General features: G+C 31.9%; 3 protein-coding genes across 3 annotated transcripts; 1 reads left to right on the forward strand and 2 right to left on the reverse strand.

Annotated features, from left to right (window-relative positions):
- Positions 1-981: 981 nt before the first annotated feature.
- On the reverse strand, positions 982-6,700 carry TRIADDRAFT_51747 (uncharacterized protein; the record flags this gene model as incomplete). The annotated part of the gene is made up of 14 exons (XM_002108596.1): positions 982-1,086; positions 1,292-1,450; positions 1,634-1,738; positions 1,847-1,936; positions 2,228-2,306; positions 2,806-2,921; positions 3,033-3,119; positions 3,237-3,367; positions 3,532-3,625; positions 3,810-3,917; positions 4,121-4,230; positions 5,322-5,555; positions 5,740-5,998; positions 6,653-6,700. The coding sequence occupies 14 exons, from the start codon at positions 6,698-6,700 to the stop codon at positions 982-984; spliced, it is 1,725 nt and encodes a 574-aa protein (XP_002108632.1).
- A 2,616-nt stretch (positions 6,701-9,316) lies between these two features.
- On the reverse strand, positions 9,317-11,211 carry TRIADDRAFT_51748 (uncharacterized protein; the record flags this gene model as incomplete). Its single annotated transcript, XM_002108597.1, has 8 exons — positions 9,317-9,345; positions 9,475-9,607; positions 9,860-9,963; positions 10,109-10,143; positions 10,294-10,348; positions 10,453-10,537; positions 10,693-10,795; positions 11,186-11,211. 8 exons carry the CDS (start codon positions 11,209-11,211, stop codon positions 9,317-9,319), a joined length of 570 nt encoding a protein of 189 aa, XP_002108633.1.
- A 4,528-nt stretch (positions 11,212-15,739) lies between these two features.
- Positions 15,740-18,681, forward strand: TRIADDRAFT_18906 (uncharacterized protein; the record flags this gene model as incomplete). Its single annotated transcript, XM_002107799.1, has 10 exons — positions 15,740-15,835; positions 16,068-16,184; positions 16,252-16,340; positions 16,420-16,559; positions 17,201-17,328; positions 17,434-17,649; positions 17,776-17,864; positions 17,940-18,077; positions 18,332-18,494; positions 18,607-18,681. Coding segments are annotated over 10 exons (1,251 nt in total), but the record flags the coding sequence as incomplete, so codon positions are not given.
- Positions 18,682-18,953: the final 272 nt, after the last annotated feature.

The raw sequence follows: 18,953 nt of genomic DNA on the forward strand, positions 1-18,953 counted from the left end.
AGTATATTTGCAGCAGCATGCAAAGATTGATTATAAAATATTAGAATCGTATAACCTCTTCTACTAGTTAATTATAAATCACAACCAAATCTCATGATCTTCAAATTTATTCTTTATTGCTGCATAATAACATTTGCAATAATCAAATATATTTTGCTAATTATTGCATGATAATAATTCAGTATAGACTCCGATGAGATCACAAAGACTTCATGTTAAATATTGACAGCAATTTGTTCTATATCTTCGCTTAGAAGAAGAATTTCTCATCGAAAATAATCCGATACAGTTAATTAGCTGTTACAATTTAGGATATTATTGATCAAAGTATCGCATATATTTGCTCAATAATGGTATTTAATAATGCCTAAGGAAAACTTATTACAAGAATAGGCAATAAAATATCATTTGCATTAAAAATAGCATCATAGCGACTGTTAGATATTGTTTGATAAAATTTAATAAATGAATTTTTCGAGTTTTGACCCGATACAGATATAAGACATCGTAATCCAAGCATCTTCTTAAAAAATAAAGTTCATAATATGGCCTGATATAACTTTTATTTGGCTCTATATATCTGTAAGCTTTCGAATAATAAGAGCACATATAGTTTCAGAAGATTAATTATAACAAGTAGAATGTCTCGCTTTATTTAATTATAATACAATGTGGAAGAAATTCAAAAAATGATTTCATCAAGTATTTCTTTCAGCTACTTTAAATTGATGATTAATGGAAGCTGTCCGTGATCGAGAAACCCGAACTGAAAGTCGTCTTTCTTTAACCAATACAAGCTTTCCTTCAATCAATTCACTATAAAAGATTAAAGAAATTTGTTGATTAGTACATTGACTAGCATAAGAAACACAGAATTAACCTAACGTTAATAATGAAATTCAAAATTGAAGTATTAATATTCAACAACAGTTTGTCGATAAGAACATTAAGTTCTACAGCAAACACGGAATTAACTTAAATTTAACAACAAAATCCAAAATTTAAATATTGATCTTCAACTTGCCTATATTGAATTTTGTTGTCCTTATTGGTATCGAGGTAATCGATTAGTAAATCTAGTTGTTTCTATATTAAAGAAAATTACATATAAGCGAATTAATTTTCGTGGCTATGTGTTTTACAATCTAAATTGAATACTGCTTTATTTATACATTATAATTATTAGAGGAAGGTTCATAAATACTTATATACAGGAAAAAAAATAAATTTGTGCAAGGAATTGAAGAATTCAAATTTATTACACAGTTTTATATTTCTTTAAGTGGCTTACCGAGCTCATTTCTAATCCGGTCTCTTTCAAGCCACATTTTAACTCATCTTTCGATATGTCTCCACTTTTATCTTTATCGAACCTTATAAATATGTCTATCAAGCGCCATCGATTAAGCTTTATGAAGTCATCCAATAATTCCATTGGTGTTATCGATTTCTATATCATCATCAAATTGAAATGGTTTATTAAAATCATATCATAAACCATTTACTGAAAATAAACCGAGATTTTATTTTATTTAAACTAAAAATAATCCCTATGGAGTATTATTACTGCAGCACCTTAAATTAAACAGTTTCTTACAAAGATCTCAGCTTGTGGTAATGCGTATCTACTTACTATAGGCTTCTGGTATCCGCCTTTTCCACCGTGAAATATTTTAATATTTCGAACTTCCATTAACTCTTCAATTTCATCATGCATTTTTCTTGATACAGTAATTTCCTACGAAATGTTTCAAAACGTTGAATTAAGAATTTCTTTTAAGTGTACTAAGGCTTCACCGCATACGCAAGCAAGCATTGTTGGTTATCAAATCGATTCTATACTTACTTCTAAGCCTAAAACTTTCAGTAAATCATTATTCTTGGCACCATTTAAAATAGCTTCAACACCTTTATTACCGACTGGATTAGTGCTAATCTGTTAAAAGCATAGTGATATTGGTTATCTTACAGTACATAGTATATCATTTTGATTCGGACATGTTGAATGCACTTGCTTCAGGCAATGATATTATTAGCTATATTTGTAGAAGTAGACTATCACATGCTGAAATTATCTTAACCTAAACATGATGTTTTAATTCGGTCGAAAATGTTTTAATTAATAAAAGGGAAATAATTATACATTTGGTATAGATGTTGAGTATAACTAAATTTAAAGTTGAATATCAGACAAAATTACAGTTAAATATTATTAATAAATTATCACCTTGAAATGTGTTAATGCGTTATTAACTCCTAAACATTTTCCTAGTTTGATAGCTCCAATTTCTCCTATACGATTATTACTGAAAAGTAACCATTGGAAATTGAAAAAATTAGAGCCTGGTTATCAAAGATTTCATATCGCAAAGTATACCATATGATCTATTACGTGGACAGATAAAATTACGTAAAAGAATACTATTGATTAATACTCCTAAAATTAATTAGCGGGCTTGTTTTACTATTTCTGCAATTCAAAATTGCATCTGTTGCCGAATAATGCACGGTACGTTAATATATATAGCATATGCCTATTAATGTCTTAGGCAATGGAATTTTGCTAAAAGTATTGCGACTGTATTAGAAAAGACATTGGTTATAGACATATTCGGCTACTATAAATACATTATAATTCCGTTTCATTTTAAGGAAAATGAATTAATATTAAGAAACGGAACATTTTAATATTTTACAAGGCAAAAGATAATACTATTAATATGATTCATTAAATGTCGATTAAGACCTCAAATTGGAAATAATTAATGCACTTAGGTGCCATACTGTGATTGTTATTCTACTTACCTAATATCTAATCTTTGAAGAGTAGTATTCTTTCTTAAAAATTTCGCCAAAGCAAAAGCTCCTACATCTGAGATACCGTTCCAAGCTAGATTTAAGGAAACTAGCGTTGTATTTAACTAGAATAAATGTAAGAGGTTATGAATTACTTAGATGTTCATGCTTTACTATCAATTAAAGTTAAATGGAAGAAATTATTTAGAAGAAAGTTGAACTTTGGTTTTAATCACCCTTAAAGATTTGGCTAAAGCCACTCCACCACGGCCACGAATGGAATTCCAACTAAGATCCATAACATCAAGATTTCCATTTTCTGCCTACATATCATTAAAATGTAAATGTATTATACAAATTTTATCTTGGTTATAATATGCAGAAGCGGTTCAAATTAGTCTTTCCCCGCTGTTTAGCTATAAATTTTTTAATTCTCTTACGATTCCGTTAGCTAAACTGATTGCTCCTAACTCTCCAAATTCATTGTGGCTCAAGTCCAAATACGATAAGGTTGTATTGGCTTTCAGTGCTCCAGCAAATGTTGCAGCATTTTGATCAGTAATATGATTTCCTTTGTAATAGTAAAGGATCAGTTTTCAGTTTACTTATATTAGCTACAGTCAATTTTAAGCAAATTAAAAATGTAGAACTTGCACTGTATGCCTTAATTTAGCGTGTAAAATTATCTTTAAGATAAAATTGAAATAAAATTTTTTAACTGTATTATCAAAATACCTTTAATGATTAAAGTTCGTAGCGTTGTGTTTGAAAATAACATCTTTGCAAAAGCATTTGCCCCTTCTGAACCGATAAAGTTATCGGAAATATTCTACGAAGCAAGCAATAAAGCAAAATTAGTTAACCTGCATTAAATAATACTGTTATTAGTTTAAAAAATTCGTTATGCAAAGATAGATTAATACCTATACATACAGAGTTTCAGTTCACTCTTTATGATATAGGATATCTTAGTAATAATGAACTATCAAAACGAATTATAAGAATAAACTTACTAATTCACGTATATACATATTTTCCTGCAACATTTCAGCTATTGCTTGTGCGCCATCTTCTTTGATGTAATTATCCGCTACAATTAATCTCTCAACTTTGGTGTTGTTCTACAAATAACAATTACGGTATATTACAGAGATTATAACTAATAATCAGTTATAATGTGACCATTTATAAATTTTTACAAATTACTACTATAAATGTCTTGATAGTGGTTAAAGATTTTTTAATTTATTGTTTTATTGACAGTTTACACGACCGATAATCTAGACATTATAATTTTAGTTATAGTAAAATAGTAGCAGCTTACAAGGAGTGCATAAGCCAGCGGAATAGCCCCTTTGGGCCCCAGTCCATGATGTTTCATGATAATGGCAGATTCATGAAAATGACGTAGAAGGTAAGAAACTGGAATAACTCCTAAAAATTAATTTTAAAGTTGTTCGATAAATTATTATAAAACGATTTATATTCTTTTCTTAACTCTGAAGTTATTACATAAAGCCCAAATTGTCCCTATTGATATTAACAAATGCATTAATGTATTAATAATAACGAAGACTATGCCAAGAACTATGAAGGCATATTAGAATAAGTTAGCTTAGCCCTTAATGCAGGGTCAATTCGTGATATTAAATTTGATCATAAGTACCATATTGCTTGCAAAGCTTTACGTATTCATCGCTTCCGGTACTATCATAGATAATTGGAGGCTCTATTAAATCATTTAATTAAAAATTACATAAATGCATCATCATCCTCATGGCTATATATTGTCTAAACGATTAAATTAATCTTGTGCATTTTGATCCTTTGCTTATCGTAATTAATCTTAATAAGTTCTTTGCTATGATATTAACTTACTCGCACGCAGTAATTTATGTGAGCAGAAGTAGAATCGATTTTTGAACAAGTTAATAGAGTATTTACTTTAATAGCGTAAAATTTTAATTTTATTTACTAATAGCAGTAATATCAATATATTTAATCGAAAAAGTAAAGGCGATTTCGAATATAATTTAATACTATAGGGTTGAAACTAGAACTCAGTAGCTTACAGAAATATTTTAAATGTATTCCATGGAATTAATTTTATAGATGAAACTAATTTCAATTTAGTCGTGTTAATCTGCAATTAATATCTTACTGTTCACAATTCCTCAGTTATGAATATCAACTTACCTCACATCTTAAAAACTAAATGCCCTGCTAACTTACTAAATGATTTAAACTCATTGTACGCAGATTTTTATAGAAAGAAAAGGTAGTAACTACCAGAGAGCTAACACTTGAAAGGAATGTATAAATAGATTCTTAATTTAATCTGAATAAGTAGCCTATGATAACGATGCAGAGTTAAAGTAGCCTTTTACTCTCATTCTATACATTATAGAGGCAATCTTAGTCTACCTGAGTACGTACTACAGCTTTCTAAATATCTACAATTTGAATTCTATCGATATTGATAAACACAGTATAAAAGTGGTTTTAAAGCCTAATCTATAGCTTACTCTTAAAATCCTCTTCTAAGTCGGTATCCCAATCGTCACTATCATCGGAATCGTCATATTTATCACCAACATCTTCAATTTCAACTTTCATATTGCCAAGAACTGACGTTAAGTGATCAGTTGCGGAGCTTTCTTGATTATCATTTTCTTTCTTATCATTTCCTGATGACCAAGCCCATTTAACTGATTTTTGACTCTCATTTAAAGGATTTGACTCTGGTTCTTCTACTGATTCTGGCGGAAATGAAAAGCATCATTGATTGAATAAAAGTATCAATTCTCTATCTACAGTTACTACATAGTGCTTGCAATTTAACTTATTGATATTTTGGATCCAAATATTCTAACTTTCGCTACAAATGCATTTGTTCGTTCTAACTTGTAAACTATTTAATAAAATAATTATAACTTAATTTACCATTTTTAGGGCTTTGAGGTGTTATTTCATCTTGATGATTACCATTAATTTTCTCGACGGGTTTTACTAAGATTGAGTTAATGTTATTACGTATCTTCGTGTCATAGGTAGTCTCGTCATTTCGACCGTGAATATCATTTAACGTTTTACTGTCTATAAGAATTTCCGTTTTGGGTGCTATACGTGAAAATGGCTTTGTCGGTTGGTAACCAATTAGCTCAGTATTCTTTTTTTGCACGTCATTCTTAGTTTTCACAACCTGATATTGAAATAATAATGATTGTTAAATTAAGACAGTAGAGCTGACGACAAATACACTAATTCCTTTTTATGGTAGGCAAAGTCTGAGCCTTTTTGCTCGTATATTAGAGTATGCTCTGGAAGTGATTTTTTAAATAAACACCGTGGCTAAGCTTCAAATCTACGACGATGAACATGAAATACATCGCTGATTTATCATAAAGTGATTTACAACAGGAAGGAGGTATAAGAGTATTAAGCATCAAAGTATTATAAAATGGAACAACATTCCATTGATGAATAGAAATTTTATCGTAGGGGGTTAAAATCTTATCAACGCTACACAACACAACAGTTGTTACGATAGATTATAGCATCTGTAGTATATTATAGCTTAAATGTATTTGCCCTCTTAAGTTTATTTAGGGCCAAAATTAAGAAATTAAGTGTACGTTTTGAGCTTTTGATAGGCAATAAACTCATAATTGAGTGGTAAAATTAATTACACAAAACCATACAGTAGCTAACAAAATCCATATTAGATCGAGCTATACTAATATTAAGATAATTAATTTTAAACGTGCTCTAAAAAATACTGGTGCTAGGAAATGAAATAATAGAAGATAGCTTGCTATCACTTTAAGAATAATTAATTTAACAACTTGGATCTTACCTTATCGAATCCATAAATATATGACCGATTGCTATTGCCTTTTTTCATGGCCGGACTTTCACGTAGATTATTCAGTACGAATACAGAGTAAACTAGATCTTAAATGCAAGTTGCTTTTATTTTAAATCGCTAATACATGAAACTGCGTGATATTTTTTGCTTCTAGTTAAACTATTAACAAGTCGGTAGACTCAGTATGGTGTGATTATTGAATCAATCGAGGAATTTATTCTTATTTGCCCGCAAGAACTTTTCTAATCAATTAGTTTAGCTAAAAATATTAATGCAATGCTTATTAGACGATTTCTTACATTAGCTAGTTAGTATGACCTTCTTAATTAGCTTGAATTTATTGTGCAAAGCCTTGTTGCTATGGTGACAAATACAAAGTACGTTAGTGACTTTTTGAATAAAGTTAGTCAATATTTTATAAAATTGCATTATTACCACATTCATTCATTAATTATTAATGGATAGGCAAGCGATTGATGAATCATCGATATAACAATTATTGTACATAAGTAATCAACTTTCACGGTTTCATCCATCAAGTTAACAACAGCTGCCTTCTTTTAATTACAATTAACTTTATCCGCATGTTTTCACCTAGAAATTTACTTTTTAAATTGAAGAGTACCCTATCTCTAAATGGATTTAGTCTTGATCCGTGGAAAAATATGATGCTACTTATAAATGCACCGCACCGTATAGGCCAGGCCTGTAGTAATGTATTGTTCAATGCAGCTATTGTCTGGTTTAGATTAAAATTGGAACAACATAGTCTGGGCGCGATAAGTTCGCAAGAGTTAAATAAAAAATAAACATAATAAGGTTTTGCTAATTTACATAATGCAACGTTTTATGATCGAATAGATTTAAATAATCTGAGGGCATACACTAGGCTAGAATAATGATGGTAATGTGCTACCGTAGTATAAAATAGAATCTTTAGTATGATTGGTAAACTGTATTTTAGAAGAATCGACTGAGTCATTATAAACATCGAATTTATGACCTTTTGCTGATTCTAGCTAATTTATCGCAGCACAAGTACGGAAAGATATTTTTAAAAAATTAAATCGTTTGTGATTATTCTTTTTATCTTACACGTATTATACCTTGGTTGCATACCTTACTATTCTGATAATTTTATGCTTATTAAATTAAATGGAACTCTGTAAATAATAACGATAGCTGACGTTTTACCTATAAACCAATGAAATCACTAAATGATCGCCTTAATTCTCCCATTTATAATTACTAACGAAGTAATTAACAAATACAGTTATTATACCTTATGGATTAAAGAGTACCGGAGAAAATTTGCCGTTGGAAATTTTAAATCGATCAGAAACTACTTCGAATAATTCTTTAGATTTAGTCTATTTGTACATACAACAGGAGAAAGAAAATGTACTGTATCTTTTAAATTCAAATACGCTACTAAATCATCATCACGATAAATATAGCTTCTACCATATAGTATCCTTTGTATATCTGAGTACCTATTCAGTACATAAAATATGACCTATCATAACGTTGTATTCGTGGCCAACATTAGGAATTGCCTAATTATTGTTACAATACTACTTTCACTTATCGTACTGTATAATGCAATCCTCGTTACAATTTACTCTCTCGAATAATTATGCATTGTAGGTATCACAAATATAGATTGTATATTATGTTTGGTATTTATACTGCCTTCAAGGTTTTTAAACGATATAATTATAGTTGTCGAAGAAACGTTTACTTATTATCTTAGCTATGTCTTTATAGTAGGGGTATTTAGAGAACTGCCGTAAATTAATTATTTATCATTATTGCTGATACCTTGAAACGAATAGAAAGTCTGATTGAAATCGTACACCATTTAAAGTGCACGTGTGAAATAAAGTGGCCGTTGTTAATATAATATTATTTCCGTAGTCACTTAATAAATACAATATACACAATCATGATTTATTATCCATCCTAAACATCGCTCAATTAAAATATTCGTATCATTTATATGCTTCTAAAGAATCCGGCTATTTTATATTGGTGTATTTGTAAAGTTGGGACGATCGTATGTTTATTCACTACACATACTTTGTCCAATTTGTGATTATGAACAATACCGAAGGTAAAATTTTCTATAGCGCTTTAAAGATTTCACTAGTGCAGTACAAATTACCGAGTAGTAGTACAGTTGTAAAGGTAGTGGCTTTCATGAAGGGTATAAACAGAGCTATGGCTATAATATCTTTCAGTAGTGGCTTTCATTAAGGGTGTAAACAGAGTTATGGCTATAATATCTTTCTATAGTAAATTGTAAATTGAAGATCGAATACAAGACCATGGAGTTGGCCCCTGCTTAACGAGTGTAACTATAGCAGGGAATAAAACAATTATTCCAATAAAAAAGTTAAAAGAAAATATGCCTCTTTAAATTGTCTCATTACGACATCTGCAAGTGCTTTTAAAAACGATTACACTACATCTGATAACATGAATTGACGGTGAGTTAAATCCACTTATTGCTTCAAGTCAAATAATAACGATTAGTTCGTCTAACAAAACAGTCTTTATTACTAAATCTAAGAATAATTATGGTAGGGCATATTAAACAGCTGTTATCCCAAGTTGTAACTGAGACTAACATAGCCATTTACACATATGATCTTATGAAGATTTAGCATGAATTTCATTTTCTGGTATAAAAAATGATATTTTAATGATATCAATCAACTATACAGGATACTAGTATTTTTTTTCACAATATATCACAGGTGTATCTGTAAAGTAGTCTTGGCAGCCTGTTCGACTTTGATTTTATTTACCAGCTACAGAAGATAACTGATCCCTAATTTTCCCTAAGCCATCTAACATAGTATCTATGGTTTCCTTGCTAAGTTCCAAATTAATGCATTGTTGAGGAGGCAATAGTTTCGTTTCTTCTTGATTTTGTTGAATCTAAGTTAATGATTGAAATATTGAATAGGAAATGTTAAGAGGTTCAGGTATAAAACTATTATCATACAGTCATTACATTTGATGATACAAAATATCATGAACAGTTCTACAACTAATAACAGCTGGACGTATTGCGGTTAACACCAAATGAATTAAATGTCAAATTTAGTCGTTCTACTTCAATATTTTTGCAAAGGCTATATATTTTAAAAAGAAAACTTGATGTTAAGAATGCAAGACAGAAATATTCACCTTCAATTGCATTATACAAGTTGGCATTGCCATTCGATTGATGGTATCTGACGAAACTTTTAAATCTACACGCCAATCGAAATCCTCAAGACGAGGCAAAGATACTGCAAAGAAGTTTTACTTAGTTATTTGTTTTATCTCCATTAAAATACTTAAAAATAATGATACACAGCATGGTGATAATTGTAATGGCAAGATTAAACGACTTTACAAACCGTACAAAAAAACATTTCGATTTGAAATGGTTACCTTGTCTGTTTATGGCCGATGCTTTCCATTTTGGCCTATTAGGATTATAGACCGTAATTTAAAATGTACGCTCAAGTAAGTTAACGAATTTACATTGAGGAAATTATTTCATTACGTAGGGCAATTATTTAAGTGTCTGGCACAATGATACCTGTCGTTAAAACGTATCATCAATCTGCACTTACATCGATTCTGCTAAAATTTTAGATAAGAGTTCTCTTAAGTTCTTATGAAAATCGTCTATGAATAGATGTGGCATATCAGTATTGGTTATTTCAAATCGGCACTGTTGAAAGCTCATCTTAGGTTGATCAATTATTTTCGACAAATAAGCTAATGCATACCTGGAAATAGGCTATAAATTCTTTTAGGATCAGAAATGTCTTGATACAAAAGCATGAGAATTAAATTTTTTAACTCTTGCAATAGCTAACGAAGTTCCAATAGAAGCCATATTTTCATTTTATAATACAGTAATAAAAATACATGTAAGCTATTCGTTAATGCCGTACGAGTTGTTTTGACTATGATAACTTTTCATATTTGGATAGAGTGGTTCAATTTATCAATTTCCTTGATCTTACCTTGTAAGTATCAGCTGACTCTAGCTTCAATTCTGTCGTACAATAGGCAATAATTTCATTCGGTACTACAACAGCAATGACAGGAGGAAAGTTTGTACATATTCTACAGATAACGTAGTTATATAAATTCAATAGTGAAGTTCTAACTGTTAGGAATATTACACTGTCTCGAAATAGTACTATTAACAACGATATCAAATCTTTTCAATCAAGAATCGGCTAGCAACTGTTGGAGTTAAGCGTTGACTGAGTGCGATACCTTGCGTGTTTCGATAGATGAAAGCTTCATTACAAATTTTATACACAACATCTTTAGAGGGTGCCTAAAAGGAAAGCAATTACTATCATTAAATTCTGTATACAATCTCCATTTAAAATAGGCTTCAAGTACTACTGTATGGATAACTAGGAGCTAACATCGATGATTAATATGTCAAGCAAAATGCATGAATTCCTTGATAAAATAACACGTATTGTCCATTAGACGTCAAACCGTCGTTTTTTACGTCCTAGCACCATGCCTGTTCTACGAATGTAGAAGATTCTATAATGACAGTAAGATTGGTTTAATTTCTTTTATTATGCATTACAAGACGTGAGTGATGAATTACAATTATGCGATGAATTCACGATCGATTCATTGATGAAACACGCCAAAAGTAAAACAGTATCAGAGCTCGAGCGAAAGAATACTTGCAGAGAAGACTAGGTCGATTACGCTTGTAAGCATTTTAATCCTACATCTACAAAAGCAGGAGCGGAAAACTATTTCACTATATCATGCTACGTTGGCTGGCTCTCTATGCCAACATGGACTTTCTTCGTTGTTAAGAATAAGAATATGGTCATCCTTACAACTTGATGATGCTACGTTAGCTCTCTACGAGTATGTCAATATGAAATTTCTTCCTTGATATTGTCAAAAGACAAGCAAGCTAGTATGGTCATGGTATGCCTTATAAAATTGTACACTCGCTCTCTATCACATTGATTAATGCCTTAGTATAGCAATATCTTGCCTTCATTAACAGCAAAAGGTCCGGCCAATTTAATTTGGATTCCATCTTTCGCCTTGTAGCCAAGAATATTATCGTAGTACTCTATAATGCAGCGAATGAGCAATAAAAGTAGAAGAAATGCACCCAATTAGTGCAATAAGTAAGCGTCGAAAGCTGCAGTCGTCAAATGGATACAGTCTAAGCCGTCGAGAATGCTGTACTGTACTGTACTGTACGCCTTGGCATGTTGCTAGTGCGCAGTAGAAATATGACGATGGCCCATAGACGATAGACAAGAGTATACAGTACAGTATAAGATCGGTATGACGACGTGAGTTGTAAAATGGTTGGAGCGGCCGTACCTACAACAGCGACTGATCGTTTGCAAGCTTGAAAGAAATAGAATTAACCAATACTGCTATATAAAATGAATCAAAACATCAAGAACCAATGGCTCAAGGTTTTACTGATCCGTCTACATGGAATTGGAGCCCAATTGAAAGTCCATTTCTTCCAAATTGAAAGACATCATTGAAGGCAGTACAAACATCTTTCAACCATTTTCCATGGCTCGCCACGCCCAGTAGAGTGTACAGTACTGTGGAGTTCTACTGTACACTGTACAGTGTACTGTACAGTACAGTATCGCCGTCTACAGTACTGTACTCAAACCGAAAAACTAATTAATTAATTAATTTGTACAGTATACCGTACAGTACCTTTAAAATGAAGGTACCGAGTAAACTACAGAATGGAACAGAAAGCGGATGAGCACTTCAGCCCCTCGCGGAATGCACATGCGTATTTCTTACATTCCGCAAAAGTGGGCAAACTACGGAACATGATACTCTATTGTACCACTAGTAACACTACTGTAAAGATTGACTAGAGGTCGAGGAGCTGAGGAACAAGGTTCGAGGCGATATAAAAAAGACGTGGATCATATTAAAAGGCTCCTTCCTATACTGTAGCCGTTACGATATGCTGTACTATTTTGTACAGGGAAAATTGTGATCGAGTTTTGATGTACATCAAAACTAGATATAGAAGCATCCTAATATAATTGTAGAGCTAGATTCATAGGTTAGCTCGGAGAGGTCATAGTGGATATTCTTTTCATATGATATCTGTAGTTTCTAATGCCTGTATTTTAACATCGTAATAAAACTTATTATATAAACGTAGTCTTACTCATTCTTGTGAGTCGATTGTAGTTAAAATAGGGAAGTAGTATTACATTGGCATGTTTAATTTTCTGTAAGTTTTCAAGTTGTACAGTATACTGTATGCACGACCGTACAGTACAGTGTACACTGTACAGTCCGTTTCAATACTGCATACTGTACTGTACAGTACTCAGTGTACTGTACTGCAAACAAACTAGATACTGTAACGACTGTAATAATGCTATACTGTACTAGTGTACTGCCTCTCAAATCAGTGCTTCAGCAGCCATGAATCCACCTGTACTCCTTAATTAATCGTGACTAAGTCGTGACTCATGACGAACAGCAGCAGTCGAGGTGATCGCTGGTGCTTTCATGTTTCCTTTATAATTAATTAATTAATGATAAGTTTATTTATTTACAGTAGGCCATTACTACTGTATACATAGTACTGTAGAATGACAACACTTCGATGGACTACAAGACATTTTCTTAATTAAGTTTGTATAGTCATTTTAATTAACATCCAGTACCGTAGCACCATGAATATTGTTTGTTGTGGCCTTATACAATGTACAGTATACTGGTACTGTACACTGTACAGCCCATACAGGAAGCGTTGGCTGTTGTCCAACATTGTATTGTAGTCTACCGTATTAGCTACAATTGAAATCGGACGTGATCAATCATAACAAAAGTTGATTCATTTTGGGGGCAGCTAGTCCAACTACTATACCTTCAAGACTGGATTGATTCCATTTAATCCAGAAGAGCGCTTTTAACGCGATACCTTCATTTGCAAAATGATCGGTGGAGCCTCAGCAATGGCCGTTACGGCTGCCGTTGGGTTATGTTATGCTATCTACAAGGCTGTAAAATGGATCCAGTTAAGTACCGACAACGTTGGTTTAAAAAGGATAATTGAATCTAGTTTAGACGTTTAGCAATCACCTATTGAAATTCAACAAATTGACAAGGCTACTACATGGCCATCATTCCATAAGCTACTAAAGTAGCCGTTTCCATGCTAATGATTTTATTTCCATTTCTATTGTAGACTTTTTTTTGTAAAGTATCTTTCAGTCAGTTGCAGCATTACATCAAAAAAAGTGCTTGACTCCTTCCTACCTAGTAAAAGCTGTTGCAATGTTTTACGTACGTTTATCGCTCAGCTCATCCAACTGCATGGATAGAAAGTCTTCTTCATCAATGTTCAATGCTCAGTACTGATTATACTCTACGTATACTTCATAAGTGAAGATGAATTGAAATGACTATTTATTGATGGATTTACCAACCCATTCAATAGAATCCTGATTAGTATCTCTACATAATTACGACCTCATCGATATTGAGTATTCTCAGTTTGAATGGATTGAATTACTGAATGTACTGCGTAATGCTATATTTTAGTGCAAAAATGATATGGTTAACTAAAGTATCTAGTCAGTATTCTACACGCATGCGAATGGTATCCAATTATAATGCAATCGACAAATTGACCATTCCATATAGACTAGTACTATCAAATTGACTTAAGACTACTTTGCTTAATCAATTTCCACACGTATTGATATTAGCCTTGAAACCGTCGTCGAACCATTGACGTATTACTGTCTTTGCTGGGCTACAGTTTGGAGAAATATGTTCAACATGACGTGCTGTCCATTCTGTACGGCTAGAAATCCAAGCCATGATACAGTAGAATATGTGACGAGATTGTGAAGATGCATGATTTATTGGTAATCAAATCAAAATTAATTAACGTATACATGACGTGCTTTTCATTCTGTACGTCTAGAATCCAAACCACGATACAGTAGAATATGTGACGAGATTGTAAAGATGCATGATTTAGAAGCAATCAAATCAAAACTAATTAGCGTATCATAGAAGAATTAGTCATTCCATTTATGATGACTGAGCACATTATGTTATCAACAATAAAATAATATTCTATTATGACTCGTAAGTCGTAACTATACAGGTAGCAATTACGTACTTTTATCGGAAGGCGTACATACGAGTTATCGGATGTACTGCCGTAACTATGAGAAATTAAGGTAGAAGTGATGCCTATTACGGCTCAATTTTTTTCTTTTCAAAATGAGATCATAATCTACGTTCCAATTACATATTTTTATCTAATGGTGTTTAGTATCTGATTGTAGAACGTAACTATGAGGAATTTGGGTAGAAGAAATCACAATGACAGTTAAATTTTACTTTTCAATTGAGATCATGAGCTACGATCGGGTAGGCATTGCGCTACTACACGTTCGTAAAACGATATCGTTATGTACTAAATTTACCTAAGAACTTCTAAAAGGCTCTACTTCAACAGACGTACCTCTCTAATTTGATATACTTTTCATCAGTTCACTGAGACAAAATTACAAGACTTTTGAAAGAATTGGTGTTGCTGGGCCTAAGCCACTATTTTTACTAGGCAACGCCCTCGAATTTATGAAGAAACCGAAGGTAACTCTCATTGACAGTCATTTTTTCTACAGTTACTTATATTAAGAATGGCATAATAGAACGCAAATTGGTATTGTAAAATGCCTTCGATATCTTTTACTTTGATCAAGGTCATAAAGTACCCTAGAACAGCTAGCTGTTAAGCTGGCTGTTTTACTATAACCTGTTTAAACCTTGTATTCGAGGTACTTTATGATAATAATTATTAATTCATTAATTTGGTGTATTGCTGTGTGTTTGCACAGAAAATGCATGAAGTGCATGCCGACCTTATTAAAAAGTATGGACGTGTAACGGGGTACGTTATATCTGCCAAAGTTATAGGATTTCCTACAAATTACTATTAACGTAACTGATATTAGGGTACAGTTATATCTTTCTGTTGAATCTTGATTATGCAGATTGTTTATGGGCGTGAGGGGTCGCTATCTGTTAACTGATCCAGATATTATTAAAGAAATCACCGTGAAACAATTTTCAAATTTTCTGAATCGATCGGTATACAGTTGCTTGCTTTAGTTACTTGTATTCTATGCTTACTGTGTACATATTTTGGATTTATATAAAATCAGTTACTAGTGTAATAAATATCGATTTGAATAGTAAATATGTTAAAAGTTATGATTTAACAATGTTATACGGCAAATTTTAATGCTTTTTTTGCAACCATCAATTCTGATTATTATTTGCAAAGTTTTGGAGCTTATTCGTTGTTTAATGTTCATTGTAGATTACGTTCAATACAGGATTTCGGTTTGATCTTGGCTTATTAATATTACGTGATGATCACTGGAAGAAAGTGCGCAACATCTTGACTCCTAATTTTACCTCGAACAAGATGAAAAATGTATGATTTTATTCAATGAATGTAGTAACTGATTCCTACCTCTAAAATTTTAATGTTAATGAAACAGATGAGGCCATTGTTGGATGATTCTACTAGGATTTTAATGCAGAAACTAGATGAAGCTACTAAAACAGGAGAACCAGTGAATATCTGGGAGTATGTTGCAATATTGTACGGCTCTCTAATTCAAGATATATAGATTCCTACGATATTAAAATGCTGACGATTGCTTCAGGTGGTTTGGAACTTACACCATGCAAATTATTATGGCGACGGCTTTTGGTACTGACGTAGATTCTCAAACTAATTCAGATAATATCCTAAATAAGCGTGCTAGTCAGAGTTTGCACCTAAGTCCGTTTGCAGTTATATCAGGTATTGAGTGGCTTTTAATATTATAGCTACGATGTAGACGTACTTGTCTAATGAAGGGTATTTCCTACAAGCTTTTCTTAATATTTTATTGTACTGTACCGTACTTCTCATTACAGTCTGTAATCAGCTGTATTTCTAAAGATTAGTTATCGATATTAAATTATCTCTATGTAGAAAGCATTTACTTTGTACTGTATTATGTTGTCGCAAAGTGACTTTTGCTAACTAATGCTTCTCTTATTTTCATCAGATGACATTCTTTCGTATTTATTGAGAATAGCATTATCAATGACGTTATACATTCTTTTATAGAGAAATGCATAGTTTTTATAAATATCATCTATGAACTGATCGTACACAATAAATGTTTATGTAGAGCTACGATAACTTGGCTAACATTTTAATAAAGTTTAGGTTTAGTTTTGTCTCAGGAGAGACTAGTTGTGTTACTGTTTACCGTGATAATGGAAGATCATCAGTATTAGAGTCGTACTGTAGGTAGATATCAGGAGGATAAACCTGCCGGTAGACTCTTAGCCTTTAGTTTTCTACAGCAGTTATAATTTTCCGTGTCGTTACAAATTTATAACATAGGTCTAACATCGAATCCTAATTCTCCGCATTTTTTATCCCTATTATAGCGGTATTTTTGCCTGCACTATTTCCACTAATGGTCAGATTGGATCGTTCATTTATTAATGGTATGGGGTTCATAGATAACTTTGCGGATAAAGTGTTATCCATGCGAAAAAAAGAAGTAGATTCGAAAGTAATTTATAGAATTATTTTACTATATTCTCTTAGCTGATTAATGTAAATTAATTGCAATGATGGCATTTGTGATACTATATATTACGGTACTGCATTATTGTAGCGTCAGGATATAATGCAAATCATGATTGATGCTTCTGATGAGAGTAAAAAAGGTTCCTTGACCCATGATGAAGCTGTTGGGCAGATCATTACTGTATTGTTGGCTGGCTATGAAACGACTAATAACGCTTTAGGGTATATTGCGTACCTGCTAGCATTGCATCCAGAAGTTCAAGATAAGCTAATAAATGAAATCGAAAGTGCATACAATTCAACGGTTAGATATACTACCGGCATTTGGTACAAGATAACATTTTAGGCTAAATTTCGGTGGTTTTGAAGCCCAATTCTTTTAACATAAATTTAAATAGTCTTAATCCATATTATTCGATAGGATTCCAAGGAAATTGATTACGATATTATTATGTATAAGATGGCGTATCTGGATATGGTGATATCAGAAAGCCTAAGATTATATCCGCCAGTGATGTCGTAAATAATTTATCGTATTAGTTAAGTACTAAAATAAGGATTATACTGCTATTAAAGGCCAAAATTTCTCTACAGAATCGGACGAGAAATTAAAGAAGATTGCGTTATAAAAGGAGTAAAATTTTTGAAAGGTTTGACCATTGGTATACCTGCTTATGCAATGCATAGAGATCCAGAATTTTGGGAAGAGCCTGAGAAATTTGATCCTGAAAGGTAGCTACATACGTATACTTTATTAAAACTATTTCAATCGATTAGTGGTAGTTAGCTTAAATCTTTTTAATTTTGCTGCTAATAGAAGCTGCAGAAATTAATAATGCTAAATCTAACAAATTTAAACATATTTCGCTATTTGAATTAAAAAGTCTATTCAATTATTGTACTTAAGAGGATGTTCATTTTTAAAAGCGTACCTATGCATGGTAATGTTGATAAATAAATGTTTCTATTTTATGATTCTGTATCAGATTTTCAGAAGAGAGAAAGAATAGCATAAATACATATGCATATTTGCCATTCGGTATTGGTCCACGAGCCTGCATTGGTTCTAGATTTGCTTTAATGGAAATAAAACTATGTTTAGTCAAAGTTTTGATGGCATATCGCTTTGTTACTTGTCCTGAAACACAGGTAGCTTGCAATACCTCTGCATCCCTGAAACATATTTATCTTCTTTTATTTTACACTTGCTTGTAATAGCTTTGGCCATTTTGAATTAAACAGTTTTGTTTGCAAACTCTAGATTCCTTTGCAGGTCAAATCTGCAGGATCGCTATCCCCACAAAATGGCATTTATCTCAAGATTGAAAAAAGATAAAGCAAAAATACTTTGCTTTGTGGTTGTTAGTTATTCCCTTTGATACGGCATATTTATGTTTTGATCTTTTAAATAAATTAAATTGAACTTATGATCAGTATTTATGAAGAAATATCTAGAAAAGGACTATTTATAATTCAATATCATGGTTATATTAATATATCTTATTATTGCTATTCGAAACTATAATGAATGGGTTTATTTACTGCGGTATATGATAGAGTGTAAAGATTATAGAGTTATCGATACTCATGACTGGACCTAACTAATAG

This window comes from Trichoplax adhaerens, genomic scaffold, assembly GCF_000150275.1.
Source record: "Trichoplax adhaerens TRIADscaffold_1 genomic scaffold, whole genome shotgun sequence".
Lineage (NCBI taxonomy): Eukaryota > Metazoa > Placozoa > Uniplacotomia > Trichoplacea > Trichoplacidae > Trichoplax > Trichoplax adhaerens.